The 14958-nt window shown below is 45.1% G+C and overlaps 1 protein-coding gene across 1 annotated transcript in view; it reads left to right on the forward strand.

Moving 5' to 3' along the window:
• The window catches only part of TTC7A (tetratricopeptide repeat domain 7A), a 472360-nt gene that overhangs the window by 348893 nt on the left and 108509 nt on the right, over positions 1-14958 (forward strand). The window contains exons 16-17 of the mRNA XM_088450682.1: positions 5255-5371; positions 10160-10257. Of these exons, the coding sequence (XP_088306808.1) occupies positions 5255-5371; positions 10160-10257 (215 nt within the window). The remainder of the gene's footprint in view (positions 1-5254; positions 5372-10159; positions 10258-14958) is intronic.

The following is a 14958-nucleotide window of genomic DNA, read 5'->3' on the forward strand; positions in this document are numbered from 1 at the left end:
ATCTTGTAGCATCATTCATGAGCGAACATGACAAGTATTTAGCAGTGTCACCAATGATAACAGCGGCACCATTCAGTGTCAGTTCTGTTATAGTTGATGCGTGCTTGCCCACTTTTCTACCCCGCATCCAAGAGACAGGAAAGGGAGATAGGAAAACAAGAAGTGAATAACATGCGTTGCTTCATCAAGTGGTTGGAGAAATGACATCCTCAATTCTTTATTGTTATTTATTAACAGTTATTTATATAGTGCACGCACACATTCCACAGCGCTTTACAGAGAGAATATTTTGACTTTCACATCAGCCCCTGCCCCAGCAGCTTGCAATCTACGGGGTCTATGTGCTAAGCCTTGGAGAGCGATAAAATGGACAGAGATAAAGTACCAACCAAACAGCTCCTGTCACTTTACAGGCTGTGTTTGAAAAATGACAGTTAAGATCTGGCTGGTTGGTACTTTATCTCGGTCCAATTTATCTCTCTCCAAGGCTTAGTACATAGACCCATATATTCCTGTTTATATTCCTAATCCCTGTTTAGTAAAATGTACTTCCACCCCACTGTATGATATACTGGTGTGCTATACATCCACTGAAGTGCATCCTCCATGGGCAGGATGTACTTCATGTGGATCTATTCACATGGGGTTTATCATACTGCCACACATGTGTCAGTTTTCCCATATATGCCTTGGGTCCTTGTATGGTTTATCACCCACAGTGCAACCTTCGTAGTGCGCCCAACATGGCTGCCTCACCTGGTACACTCGTGGATGGGATGAAAATTACATGGACTATTATGTTGGGACCTTACTCCTAGCATCAGGATTTTGCAACAACCCATTTTGTGTCATCTCTTCTTGGCGTAACCTATTCACCCAGGGTAATCCTACGTAGTGCGCCCAAGACGCCTGCCTCATTTGGTACCTTTGTGGGTGAAATATATAACCCATGGAAGTTATTTCCCAAAATGTCTGCACCAACCCTGCAATATGCTTATTGTGCTCTCTAGATTGTTTATTTTAATTACCTGTGTGGTTTTCTATTTTTTTGCAACACCAAATCCTTGTACAATGTGCCATGTTTTCTGATGTCTGTAAAGCGACTTTGAGTCCTATGGGAGAAAAGCGCTATATAAATAAAATTATTATTATTATTCCCTACCACACACATATATAATAAGGATTTCATTAACCTACCAGCATGTTTTTGGATTGGGGTACCCAGAGGAAATCCATGCAATCACAGGGAGAGCATGCAGACTCCACACAGTTAGTGCCGTGTTGGGAATTGAACCCAAGACCTCAGTGCTGTGAGGCAGTCATGCTAACCACTACGCCAAACGTGCTGATCAGTAAAACTCAGAGTGGCAGTTGCAGAGTGGCGCATTTGCTTCTATGTTGGTGGGGGCGAAAATTAGATGATTTGCTTTAAGTACCTGCCCTAGTTACGGCAGGTAAGTGCACTCCAGGAAAATCCCCTGATCTTTCTTGACAAGATCTCCTCTAGCTCAAGAATCTATTTATTATTTACTTATTAACATCAATTTACATAGCGTAGGCAGAGAATATTTATTTATTCACATCAGTCCCTGTGTAAGCTCCCAGTGGAGCTTACAATCTGTGGGCCTGATTCAGAGATGTACTGTATGTTCATGCGACGATGAACGCTCATCTCCGATGGTTAAGGGTCTGCGTCTGCAGGACCCCTTCTACGCATGTGCAGAACAGGTCCTGCGATCTCGCTCACAGAGCCCTCCCAAGCCATAGCATGATTGACATGCTGCAGCGTTTGTGGGGCGGAGCTGGGGCATGCCTGGTCACCTTTCCTGGACACGCCCCCATTTTCCGGGGAGGGACAAGGCCAGGGTCTGTGTTGACGGACGCAGATTCCTGGTCTCTTACGTGACCAGCACCCGGTCGGGCTGCGGTAAGCTTCCGCTCCTGCAGCCTGACCAAAGGATTAACGTCGCGACGGTTGCGATGGTGATCCCAGCCTGCGACTGTGATCGCAAATTCAGCAAAGAGGTGTCTGACACCTCCGTCTCCTTTTGCATCTGAGATGGACAGGTTTGTACAGCCACTTGTCTGAATCAGGTCCTGTGTTCCCTATCACGCTGTCACACTAGGGTTCACACTAGGGTTAATTTATGACAGCAGCCAGTTAACCTACCAGTTTGTTTTTGGAGTGTATGAGGAAACCCACGCAAACATGGGGAAAACATGCAAACTCCACACCGATCAGGCTTAGGTTGGGAATTGAACTCATAACCTCAGTGCTGTAAGGCAGTAATGCTATCCATTACACAACCCTTGTGCCCACTACCGGACATTCCAGGCCAGTAGGCAACTATGAGTTAATGCTTATATTTTTATACTGTATGTCTTATCACCCTGGCAATGACGGAGCCTGTGAGCCCACAACCTTTGTCGCCTTAGGCTCCGCTCCATCCTCTCCCGAAGCCTTGTTTGCATAGACTATGCCGTCGGTTTGCCGCCTTGTCACACAAAGGAATTCTAATAGTATCTTGCAGAACTCATCCTTTCCTCTGTTAAATATTATTCCTCAGGCACACAGCCCAGTGCAAGGTTAATTTAACATTTCTTAACTTCACTTAAATCCACATCAATTGGTTCTTTTCAAACACTCAGTACATTCTCCTTTTCTGAGGTCAATCAAAGCCTGCATCCGCTTTAAACCCTTGAAATAATTGTACAGCATATAGAACATATCCTTATGAAATAAATCGGATTGCTGGAGTTCTACACAGCTGTGCATACTATTATTTTATTAAATGATAATGATGCTTTTGTGTTGCCTCTAAGTATTCATGCATGGCCACATAACATATTCTGCAGCACTGTGTAAACGTTTCAGCCCTTCATCATGAAACCTAGTTCCGTCTAGGGATTAGGGGATTGCCTTTTCTGAGAAAAATAAACAAGTTCGGCATAAACAAATCCTAAATAAGCCTGCTTTTCATTTATCCATCACTGATTTTATCAGCCGTGCGCCACAGCGATACTTCCTTTTCTAAATGATCTACCATGCCGTATGGGTATCTGAACTGAATTACTATTGATTTCTATGGCTGGACAATGTCTGGATAGTGCACACACAGGGAATTAATGTCATGTTTCATTCTCCCCGGCCTGGGCTCATTTATTAAATAACCTGACAGAAGGTTGTCTGCCGGATTCAGCAGAGGATTCCAAACAGAGCTGGAACATTAAAAGGATGAAATAACCTAGAGTTTATTTTGCCCTAAATGAACGGTGAAAAATATGGGCCGAGGAATATGTGCGTGTATTTAGAAGTAGGAGCAAGAGAATGCAGAGCCAGCAGCTTCACCAATCCCCCAGTATTTATTTGTGTATTGCTAAACAGGTAAATCATGATATGGGACATTTCCATACATGCTGACCCTGAGGAACTGCCATTTCTGTGGAAATGTTAATTTACATAGGGCATAATGCATACCTCCCAATATTTATACATGGGACAGAATAGGCCCGTCCCAAATCTGCTTAAATTCCACCCTTATCTGCACAAACCCCACCCCAATCAAACTAGAAACGCCCACATTTTAGTCAAAACTCCACCCCTTTCCTGGCCTGCAAATCGGAACTGTGCCTTGAAAATCTTGTGGTATGCATAATGTAAAAACAAACCGCAACTTAGAAGAAAAGGATGAAGCATCACTGCTTTAAGGCTATGCTATAGCTTACACTGTCGGCAATCCCAGACGGCTGCCTTGCCTTCTCTTACATCCCCTGACAATAGTGTAACTTGTGGGATGACTCAAGCTGAGTCGCTGCATTTGTGTATGGGGCACACAGGTTTTCCTGAGCAGATTTATATATATATATATATATCTTGCACTAGGCACTGTCTATGTCCTCAAACCATACTTGTCTACTTTTGAAAAAGCATTTCAGGGAGATTGTGAAAGCAACACCTATGAGTGCGGCGGTAAAGTGGGCGTGTACTGCTACATCTGAGAGGCGTGGCATAAAATTGTTTTACATCCAAATGTAAATGAGCCCCAAAGCAGTTAGTAAGATCTACTTGTTGATGAAAACACACTGATACTTTTCAGGGCTTGCTCATGTATTGTGTATTACAAAGGGGCTGCATATAAGTAGCCACAAGAAACCTTATATAAAAATGCATGTAGCCATAGGGATCATTGTGCCTTATAACCAATGCAAGGAAATGGCCCTGATGATATCATTTAAATGTATATATCTCTGATTTTCTTTTTTCTCCCAAATATATAACAGCTATATATAGGGGCGTCTTTAGAGAGGAGGGGGCCTGTGTGCATCCCCTGTCATGGGCCCCCTCCTCTCACTCCGGTGGCCGGCAGTCGACTGACACGGCTGGCCGGCCACCACAGAATCAATAGACTCTGGGCACTAGAGCGTGGATGGAGTCTAATGTCCTCGCGCAGATCGCTGGGGACATGGCCCGGCAACATTTTCTCTGCGATTTCCTCACAGCGCATGCGCAAAACACCGGAAAAATTACCACCTCGCCCATTTTACGACAATTACTGCCCGTGTGCACCGCACACCCTGCACCCATTATAGATACGCCCCTGGCTACATAATGGGGGCAAGGTGCAATCAGGGAGATTACTAGACTCTTCAGGGAGTCAGGGAGATTGTTACTATTTTAGGGAGTCTCCCTGACAATCAGGGAGAGTTGGCAAGTATACCTCAAAGTGACAGGTCCTCTATAAGCCTTCAATAGCGATATATTATATCAATTATAAGAGATTAATTTATTTATTATCATTTTTTAATTCTGAATTTATAATATTTTTAAAAAACGGAACCTGATGCGGATTTCAACTTACGTCTGTTGGCGAGGATATATTGCGTGTTTTCGCACTACGCATTGTCCTGAACTGAGCACACGTAAATACGTTCAATGCAGAGTCCTTTCGCATTTTGATACTAATGACTGAAGCAGCGTAACGCGGCACTCTCACGTACTTGACGCATGCGCGGTGTGACTCAGATGCACGCACCACGATAATCCTTCAACTGCACAAACATTGGCATTGCATCCATTTCTGAATCAAGCCCATTGTGCCCCTGGACCTACCCAGCATTTAATCACATAACCAGACCCAGGCACGCAATTCTAGGTGCAGACATAGAAAGAGGCGATTGTCATTATTGTAAGTTTACCACACAGTGTAAGGGACCCTTATTGTGTTCAATATCTTCTTCTATTTTCTCCCTCCAGCATATTGTTCACCAAAACGAAACTCGAGAGGCAGCACAACAGCCCCGAGGAGGCTCTGGTAACATGTCGCCATATGTTATTCCTCTGGCAGAAACTCTTTAACTGTTCACAACTGAGGTAAGTCTCACCTTGTTCTTCACAATTTTTCAACTAGAGTTTACATTAAAAAAAAATACAGTCGTAAAATAAGTTCACGGGATTGCGAACATATGCTAAGCTGGATAAAACGCAAGAGATGTTCCGCACCAGCAGCCATTGCACTGGATTTACTTATACGCACACTCGATTAAACTTTTGTTTAGTTAATTACACATTCACTATTATGTTTGATTAGAATATAGAAACCTCTCTAATACAGCAGGTATAACTCATTATTGTGTGTGTGTGTGTATATATATATATATATATATATATATATATATATAGTGATGTTGTGGGGTAATTAACTCGGTAGATTATTGTCAGTGGTGCTGTGATTAGGTGCAGAATTAGAGTCCACACATTGCGTTCCAGTAAAAATAAATGAAAATGTTGCTTTACTTCCAGCATGGAAACTAGTAAACAGAAATAGAAAATAATAAACATCCTAGCCCTCTCTTAGGGCACTAGCTTACTTCTTGGACCCTCTCTATAGAAGCAGCTAATCTGCATGAAAGTCTCTCACAGTCTTTAAGATTGGTGGTCCTTCCTGCCATATGCAGGACTGGACACTGGCCTCCTGGCCTGTTATAGTTTCCTTAGCTTGTTGGCTGCCGCCTCTCACAAAGACAGTGTCAGAGGTATAGGGATCTCCCTGCCTCCTTGCAGGTATGATCCTGACCACCTGGTCTGCTTCACTCACACTGCAGCCCCACCTGGACTGTCTGACTGTGTCCACCAGCAGCCTCACCTGAGCTCTGGTCCTATGGCAGCCATTACACATCCTCCCACAATGCTTTTGTACTCTGTGTGGGCGGATCTCTCCTGCCACACACAAAATCTGCTGCTCACCAGCACCATCTCTGGTGATACTGCCACAATATAAATATATATATACAGTCAGGTGCATAAATATTGGGACATTGAAAGAATTTTCATATTTTGGCCTCTATTCACCACCACAATGGCTTTAAAATGAAACAAACAAGATGTGCTTTAACTGCACACTTTAAGATTTAATTTGAGGGTAATTACATCCAAATCAGGTGAACAGTGTAGGAATTACAACGGTTTCTATATGTGCCTTCCACTTTTTAAGGGGCCAAAAGTAATGGGACTATCAACTCAAAATCTATTTCGTGGACAGGTGTGGGCTATTCCCTCGTTATTTCATTATCAATTAAGCAGGTAAAAGGTCTGCAGTTGATTCTAGGTGGGACATTTGTATTTGGAATCAGTTGCTGTCGACTCTCAATATGAGATCCAAAGAGCTGTCACTATCAGTGAAGCAAGCCATCATTAGGCTGAAAAATCAAAACAAACCCATCAGAGAGATATCAAAAACATTAGGTGTGGCCAAATCAACTGTTTGGAACATTCTTAAAAAGAAAGAACGCACCGGAGAGCTCAGCAACACCAAAAGACCAGGAAGACCACGGAAAACAACTGTGGTGGATGACAGAAGAATTATTTCCTTGGTGAAGAAAAACCCCTTCACAACAGTTGGCCAAATCAAGAACACTCTCCAGGAGGTAGGTGTATATGTGTCAAAGTCAACAATCTAGAGAAGACTTCACTAGAGTGAATATAGAGGGTTCACCACAAGATGTAAACCATTGGTGAGCCTCAAAAACAGGAAGAACAGATTAGAGTTTGCCAAACAACATCTAAAAAAGCCATTACAGTTCTGGAACAACATCCTATGGACACATGAGACAAAGATCAACTTGTACCAGAGTGATGGGAAGAGAAGAGTATGGAGAAGGAAAGGAACTGCTCATGATCCAAAACATACCACCTCATCAATGAAGCATGGTGGTGGTAGTGTCATGGCGTGGGCATATATGGCTGCCAATGGAACTGGTTTCCTTTTATTTATTGATGATGTGACTGCTGACAAAAGCAGCAGAATGAATTCTGAAGTGTTTTGGGCAATATTATATTCTCATATTCAGTCAAATGCTTCAGAACTCATTGGACGGCGCTTCACAGTGCAGATGGACAATCACCTGAAGCATACTGCAAAAGCAACCAAAGAGTTTTTTAAGACTAAAAAGTGGAATGTTATGCAATGACCAAGTCAATCCCCTGACCTGAATCCGATTGAGCATGCATTTCACTTGATGAAGACAAAACTGAAGGGAAAATGCCCCAAGAACAAGCAGGAACTGAAGACATTTGCAGTAGAGGCCTGGCAGAGCATCACCAGGGATGAAACCCAGCTTCTGGTGATGTCTATGCGTTCCAGACTTCAGGCTGTAATTGCCTGCAAAGGATTTGCAACAAAGTATTAAAAAGTGAAAGTTAGATTTAGGATTGTTTAGTTTGTCCCATTACTTTTGGCCCCTTAAAAAGTAGGAGGCACACATAGAAACCGTTGTAATTTCTACACCGTTCACCTGATTTGGATGTAATTACCCTCAAATTAAATCTGAAAGTCTGCAGTTAAAGCACATCTTGCTTGTTTCATTTCAAAACCATTGTGGTGGTGAATAGAGGCCAAAATATGAAAATTCTGTCAATGTCCCAATATTTATGCACCTGAATGTATGTATATAAATATATATATATATATATATATATATATGTGTGTGTGTGTGTGTGTGTGTGTGTGTGTGTGTGTGTGTATATATATACACACACACAGTAATGTGTGAATATCAGCCAGTCAGAAGCAGCTAGCTAGCCTGTTACTTGTAGTCAGATCAGAGTGCATGCTGCCACTCTTTGCTATGAGCTGCATGCTTTAGAGTCAGCTTTAGGCAATGGGTAATGCTGGCAGTGTCCTCAGATTGGGTTAAGGATATACTGTATTAAAGGGTGGACTTTGTTTCTGCAGTGGCTGGGAACTTCTGACACAATGTTTGCTGTAGGTGGGTGACATCAGGGCCAAAACTAGGATTTTTGTCACCCGGGGCAAGGCCATAATTTGCGCCCCCCCAAAAAACACTAGAACATAGAGGACGAAAATGGTGTGTGGTTTTGTGACACAGTAATGGCCCTTATAACACATTATGCCACAGTAATGCCCCTTGTAACACATTATGTCACAGTAATGTCCCTTACAATACATTCTGCCACAGTAATGCCACTTACAACACATTATGCCACAGTAATGCCCCTTATACATTAAGCCACAGTAATGCCCCTTATTCATTAAGCCACAGTAATGCCCCGTATACATTATGCCACAGTAATGCTAATGCCCCTTATACATTTATGCCACAGGAATGCCCCATATACATTATGCCACAGTAAGGCCCCCTTTACATTATGCCGCAGTAAGGCTCCTTACACATTATGCCACAGTAAGGCCTCTTTGACATTAAGCCACAGTAAGGCCCCATCTCCCTTCTCCTACCTGCCAGGGCCGTGCGGTGGGTGAGTTCGGGGTGGCATGGGACAGAGCTGCCACACACTGGGGAACTGTCTGTACTGCCATCATTGTAATGTGGCACCGCTCGCGTACCAATTAGTGCTCACAGACCGGCAGCCTCTGCTGATTGGCTGCTGGTCCACGAGCACTGACTGGTTTGCGACCGGCACCGCATTAGACTGACGTTGTCCATGTGCCTCTCAAGGCCGGGATGCGGCTCCAAACCCACAAGAGCAGCAACCTAGCACTTGGTTGCTGATGCCCTATTTGAGTGTTATGGTCACTATTGCAGCAATGTTTATGAACTGTGTCCTTGTCCTGCATTGTTTTGTGCTGTGGCTGTTTTCTTGTTTGCTAATTTGTTTATGTACTTTGTAAGGCGCTGCGGAATAATTGTGGCGCCATATAAATAAAGTATGATAATAATAATTGCAGTCCAGGTATTAAGGATATCCATGCTTGAGCACAGGTGACCTAATTAGTACCTCAGTCAATTTGATTTAACCATACGGACTCAAGCATAGATATCCTTAAAACCTGGACTGTAAAGGCAGAGTTTGGAAAACTCTGCCTTATACCAAAGACCCACACATTATTATCATTTATTTGTATAGCACCACCAAATTACACAACCCTGTACCAGTGTAGTTACTGGGGTCGGTTTCACCCTGTGCGCCAAATACACTCCCACAAGCGCTCCCCCATTTTTATCACTCTGCAGGCATGCCAGGCTGGACCCAGAGCCTCTCCCTGCACTGCCAGCTCTTTCTTAGTAACCGGAAGCTGGACCTAGCACAATAACATCACAGTGCAGTTCCCGGCTCCCAGTTACTGAGGAGGAGCGGCATTTTGGTGTCACCCCATCGGATGGTGACATCCTGTGCGGTCCGCACCCACCTTTTGATGTCACTGCCCTGTACAGTGAATATGTAATAACTCACTGCAGTCCCTGCTAAGTTGGAGCTTATATTGTAAATTCACAAACTCACACACACACTACAGTTAAATTCGTCAACAGTAAATTAACCTATCGGTATATTTTTGGAGTGATTGAGGAAGCTGGAGCACCTGGAGGAAACTTTTGGAAAGTTATGTAAACACATGGAGAACTCTACACCTATAGGTTTGTGGTTGGGAATCAAACTCAGGACCCCAGCTCTGTGACGTAGCAATGCTAACTGCGGTGCCACCATGTTGTCCCACATGTGCAAACCTGCCTCCATTCACAGCTGTACAGGTTACAATGGTTCCTGTATTACATAAACATGTCATCCTGATTGCTCTTAGATAAAATGCCCATGAATTTTTAGGTTTTGACTACACAGTGCCTCTAGTGGCTGCCTGTTGACATTGACATGATTGACTTGCTAATAAAGCGCCTCTTGTTTCAGTGAGTGTGAGAAAGAGAGCAGCTTGGCCGATGTTCCCCTGACACGAAAACACAGCGGGATGCACCTGGCGCTTCCAGATGCTCATGACACAGAAGATGGTAAGTAACGCAACTGGGACCATTTAATAAAATGGCGCTGTATGTGTGTGACACCCCCCTTTCCTGGACTCCTGTAACCCAAAATGCAGTCCCCACGAGTATGACAAATTTGAAAATAATTAGAAAATAAAATTCTGGTTGTAGCAATACTAGTTGCAGTCTAATATGTTACTATGGGGTCTATTTACTAAGCAGTGTTAGGAGACAGAGTGAAAAGTGATAAGAAAGTGATAAGGTGCCAGCCAATCAGCTCCCAACTGTCATCTCACAGGCTGTGTTTGAAAAATGACAGTTGGGAGCTGATTGGCTGGCACCTTATCACTTTCTTATCACTTTTTATTCTGTCTCCTAATACTGCTTAGTAAATAGACCCCTATATCTAGTTACAGTTTCCCTCTTTCCCACAAATCTTAATTTGTTGCCCAAAGCAACGATGGAATTTGGCGTGAGAAAATTCCGCGCCTGCTGCATCGTAGCGCAATGTACACAGATTCAGACTCCTCCGCACACAGATGTACAAACGTTGCACAGCAAATTGATCAGTGTAATCTAGCTGAGTAGTTTTGTCGCTTCCAGTTGTTTTATAAACTCTATCGTCAGATGATGGGTGTAACCATAAGTTCTTTAAAACCATGTTTTCTCAAAAATAAAGACACAGACCAAGTTAGTGCGCTTCAAAAATAATAGGTCAGCTTTATTTATTTACAATAATGAGTATGATGGCAGAGGAAAGAACGGCAAACCACCGGCGCCCACTAGACTTAGGCAAAAGATGTCCACCACTTACCAGGGCCAGTATCCCAATTAATGGTAAGTGAGATATAAAATACTTGCAAGGGCCACTTTCCCTGTATAGCAAGTAAGACACCCATGCCAATATATAATACTTGCAAGGGCCACTCTCCCTGTATAGCAAGTAAGACACCCATGCCAATATAAAATATTTGCAAGGGCCACTCTCCCTGTATAGCAAGTAAGACACCCATGCCAATATCAAATACTTGTAAGGGCCACTCTCCCTGTATAGCAAGTAAGACACCCATGCCAATATCAAATACTTGTAAGGGCCACTTTCCCTGTATAGCAAGTAAGACACCCATGCCAATATATAATACTTGCAAGGGCCACTCTCCCTGTATAGCAAGTAAGACACCCATGCCAATATCAAATACTTGTAAGGGCCACTCTCCCTGTATAGCAAGTAAGACACCCATGCTAATATAAAATATTTGCAAGGGCCACTCTCCCTGTATAGCAAGTAAGACACCCATGCCAATATAAAATATTTGCAATGGTCACTCTCCCTGTATAGCAAGTAAGACACCCATGCCAATATCAAATACTTGCAAGGGTCACTCTCCCTGTATAGCAAGTAAGACACCCATGCCAATATCAAATACTTGCAAGGGCCACTCTCCCTGTATAGCAAGTAAGACACCCATGCCAATATCAAATACTTGCAAGGGTCACTCTCCCTGTATAGCAAGTAAGACACCCATGCCAATATCAAATACTTGCAAGGGCCACTCTCCCTGTATAGCAAGTAAGACACCCATGCCAATATCAAATACTTGCAAGGGCCACTCTCCCTGTATAGCAAGTAAGACACCCATGCCAATATCAAATACTTGCAAGGGTCACTCTCCCTGTATAGCAAGTGAGACACCCATGCCAATATAAAATATTTGCAAGGGCCACTCTCCCTGTATAGCAAGTAAGACACCCATGCCAATATCAAATACTTGCAAGGGCCACTCTCCCTGTATAGCAAGTGAGACGGTCAGAATCAGAGGCAGAATATCCTTCAGACAATACCTCCCAGTAACCACTCCCCCTTAACAACAAACAACCTATCCCTGTGACTTTAACAACTGCCAATCCTAAATTACCCCTCCTTTCACTTTATTAACCCCATCCATCCCTGTCTAGAGATTTATATGCCCTCTGTTCTATGCAAACCTCGGTTATCTTTTGTGCAAATAAAAAGACATTTTCAGCGAAAAAGACGCTCAGCGCGGCTGATTGACACAGGACCTGGCGCGCCGAGAGGGGCTGTTTGTCACAACTGAAGCCACATTGTATGAGGACACATCTGATTCTGTGCCTGGTATGCACCAGGAGATGTGGCTTCACAGTGATAGTAAATGCTACGAATATAGTACTCAAGTCATACAGAATACTAAATGTTATTAATAGATAATAAAGTCACATTCACCATGATCAAGAAAATTAGTCCAAAGGGCATATTTACTAAAGTGCGGGTTTTTAGAAGTGGAGATGTTGCCTATAGCAACCAATCAGATTCTAGCTATTATCTTCTAGAAGGTGCTAGTTAAATGTTACGTAGAATCTGATTGGTTGCTCTGGGCAACATCTAAACTTCTAAAAACCTGCACTTTAGTAAATATATCCCCAAGGCTTAGATGTATGAAACAGTGATAAGAGTGGAGAAGTGTACCAGTGGAGAAGTTGCCCATGGCAAGCAATCAGCTTTGAGATTGCATTTGTCAAGTACATTCTATAAAATGATAGGTAGAAGCTGATTGGTTGCTATAGGCAACTTCTCCACTCTTATCACTGCTTCATACATCTACCCCACATTTACAAATTTTAAGTTTTACTGAAGTGTAAATCAATACAGACACCTGCTGCCTTCCCCTTAGAAAGGAAATATGCTTTATTGCTGTGGACTTATTGCAAACATCACTGTAAAAATGCAAAAAGTCATTCATAATGTTGACATCACACTGTCGACAGTTAAGATGTTGACATTGGCAAAATGTTGACATTGAACATGTCTGTTTGTGTAGAATGTCGACATGCAAAATGTCAACATTCTGCATGTACTGTATCGGCAGCGGAGGGTTAGGCTGTGGGATGAGAGGTTACTGTTAGGCTGCTGGAGGAGAGGGTTAGGGTTCGGCTGCGGGAGGGGAGGTTAGGGTTAGGCTGTGGGAGGGGAGGTTAGGGTTAGGCTGCTGGAGGAGAGGGTTGGGGTTAGGCTGCGGGAGGGGAGGTTAGGGTTAGGCTGCGGCAAGGAAGTTAAGATTAGGCTGTGGGATGGTTAGGGTTAGGCTGCAGGAGGAGAGGTTATGGTTAGGCTGTTGGAGGGGAGGTGATGGTTAGGCTGCGGGTGGGGAGGTTATGGTTAGGCTGCGGGAGGAGAGGTTAGGCTGCGGGAGGGGAGGTTAGGGCTAGGCTGCGGCAGGGGAGGTTAAGGTTAGGCTGCGGGAGGAGGGGTTAAGGTTAGGCTGTGGGAGGGGAGGTTAGGGTTAGGCTGCTGGAGGAGAGGGTTAGGGTTAGGCTGTGGGAGGGAAGGTTAGGGTTAGGCTGCTGGAGGAGAGGGTTAGGGTTAGGCTGTGGGAGGGGAGGTTAGGGTTAGGCTGCGGCAGGGGAGGTTAGGGTATGGTTGCGGGAGGGGAGGGGAGGGGAGGTTAGGGTTAGGCTGCGGGAGGGTTAGGGTTAGGCAGCGGGAGGAGAGGTTAGGGTTAGGCTGCGGTAGGGGAGGTTATGGTTAGGCTGCGGGAGGAGAGGTTAGAGTTAGGCTGCGGGAGAGGAGGTTAGGATTAGGCTGCTGGAGGGAGGTTAGGGTTAGACTGCGGCAGGGGAGGTTAGGGTTAGGCTGCGGGAGGAGAGGGTTAGCGTTAGGCTGTGGGAGGGGAAGATAGGGTTATACTGCTGGAGGAGAGGGTTAGGGTTAGGCTGTGGGAGAGAAGATTAGGATTAGGCTGCGGCAGGGGAGGTTAGGGTTAGGCTGCTGGAGGGGAGGGGAGGGGAGGTTAGGGTTAGGCTGCTGGAGGGTTAGGGTTAGGCTGCAGGAGGAGAGTTGAGGTTTAGGCTGCGGTACGGGAGGCTATGGTTAGGCTGCGGTAGGGGAGGTTATGGTTAGGCTGCGGCAGGGGAGGTTAGGGTTAGGCTGCGGCAGGGGAGGTTAGGGTTAGGCTGCGGAAGGGGAGGTTAGGGTTAGGCTGCGGGAGGGTTAGGGTTAAGCTGCAGGAGGAGAGGTTAGAGTTAGGCTGTTGGAGGGGAGTTTATGGTTAGGCTGTGGGTGGGGAGGTTATGGTTAGGCTGCGAGAGGAGAGGTTAGGGTTAGGCTGCGGGAGGGGAGGTTAGGGTTAGGCTGTGGAAGGGGAGGTTAAGGTTAGTCTGCGGGAGGAGGGGTTAGGGTTAGGCTGCTGGAGAAGAGGGTTAGGGTTAGGCTGTGGCAGGAGAGGTTAGGGTTAGGCTGCTGGAGGAGAGGGTTAGTGTTATGCTGTGGGAGGGGAGCTTAGGGTTAGGTTGCGGCAGGGGAGGTTAAGGTTAGGCTGCAGGAGGGGAGGTTGCTGTTAGGCTGCTGGAGGAGAGGGTGAGGGTTCGGCTGTGGTGTTGGAGGGGAGGTTAGGGTTAGGCTGAAGCAGGGGAGGTTAAGGTTAGGATGCGGGAGGAGGGGTTAGGGTTAGGCTGCTGGAGGAGAGGGTTAGGGTTAGGCTGTGAGAGGGGAGGTTAGGGTTAGGCTGCTGGAGGAGTGGGTTACGGTTAGGCTGTGGGAGGGGAGGTTAGGGTTAGGCAGCGGCAGAGGAGGTTAGGGTTAGGCTGCGGGAGGGTTAGGGTTAGGCTGCAGGAGGAGAGGTTAGGCTGCGGTAGGGGAGGTTAGGGTTAAGCTGCGGGAGGGGAGGTTAGGGTTAGGCTGCAGCAGGGGAGGTTAGGGTTAGGCTGCAGGAG

Source organism: Taudactylus pleione, unplaced genomic scaffold (genome assembly GCF_031769625.1).
Source record: "Taudactylus pleione unplaced genomic scaffold, aTauple2 ptg000522l, whole genome shotgun sequence".
Classification (NCBI taxonomy): Eukaryota; Metazoa; Chordata; class Amphibia; order Anura; family Myobatrachidae; genus Taudactylus; species Taudactylus pleione.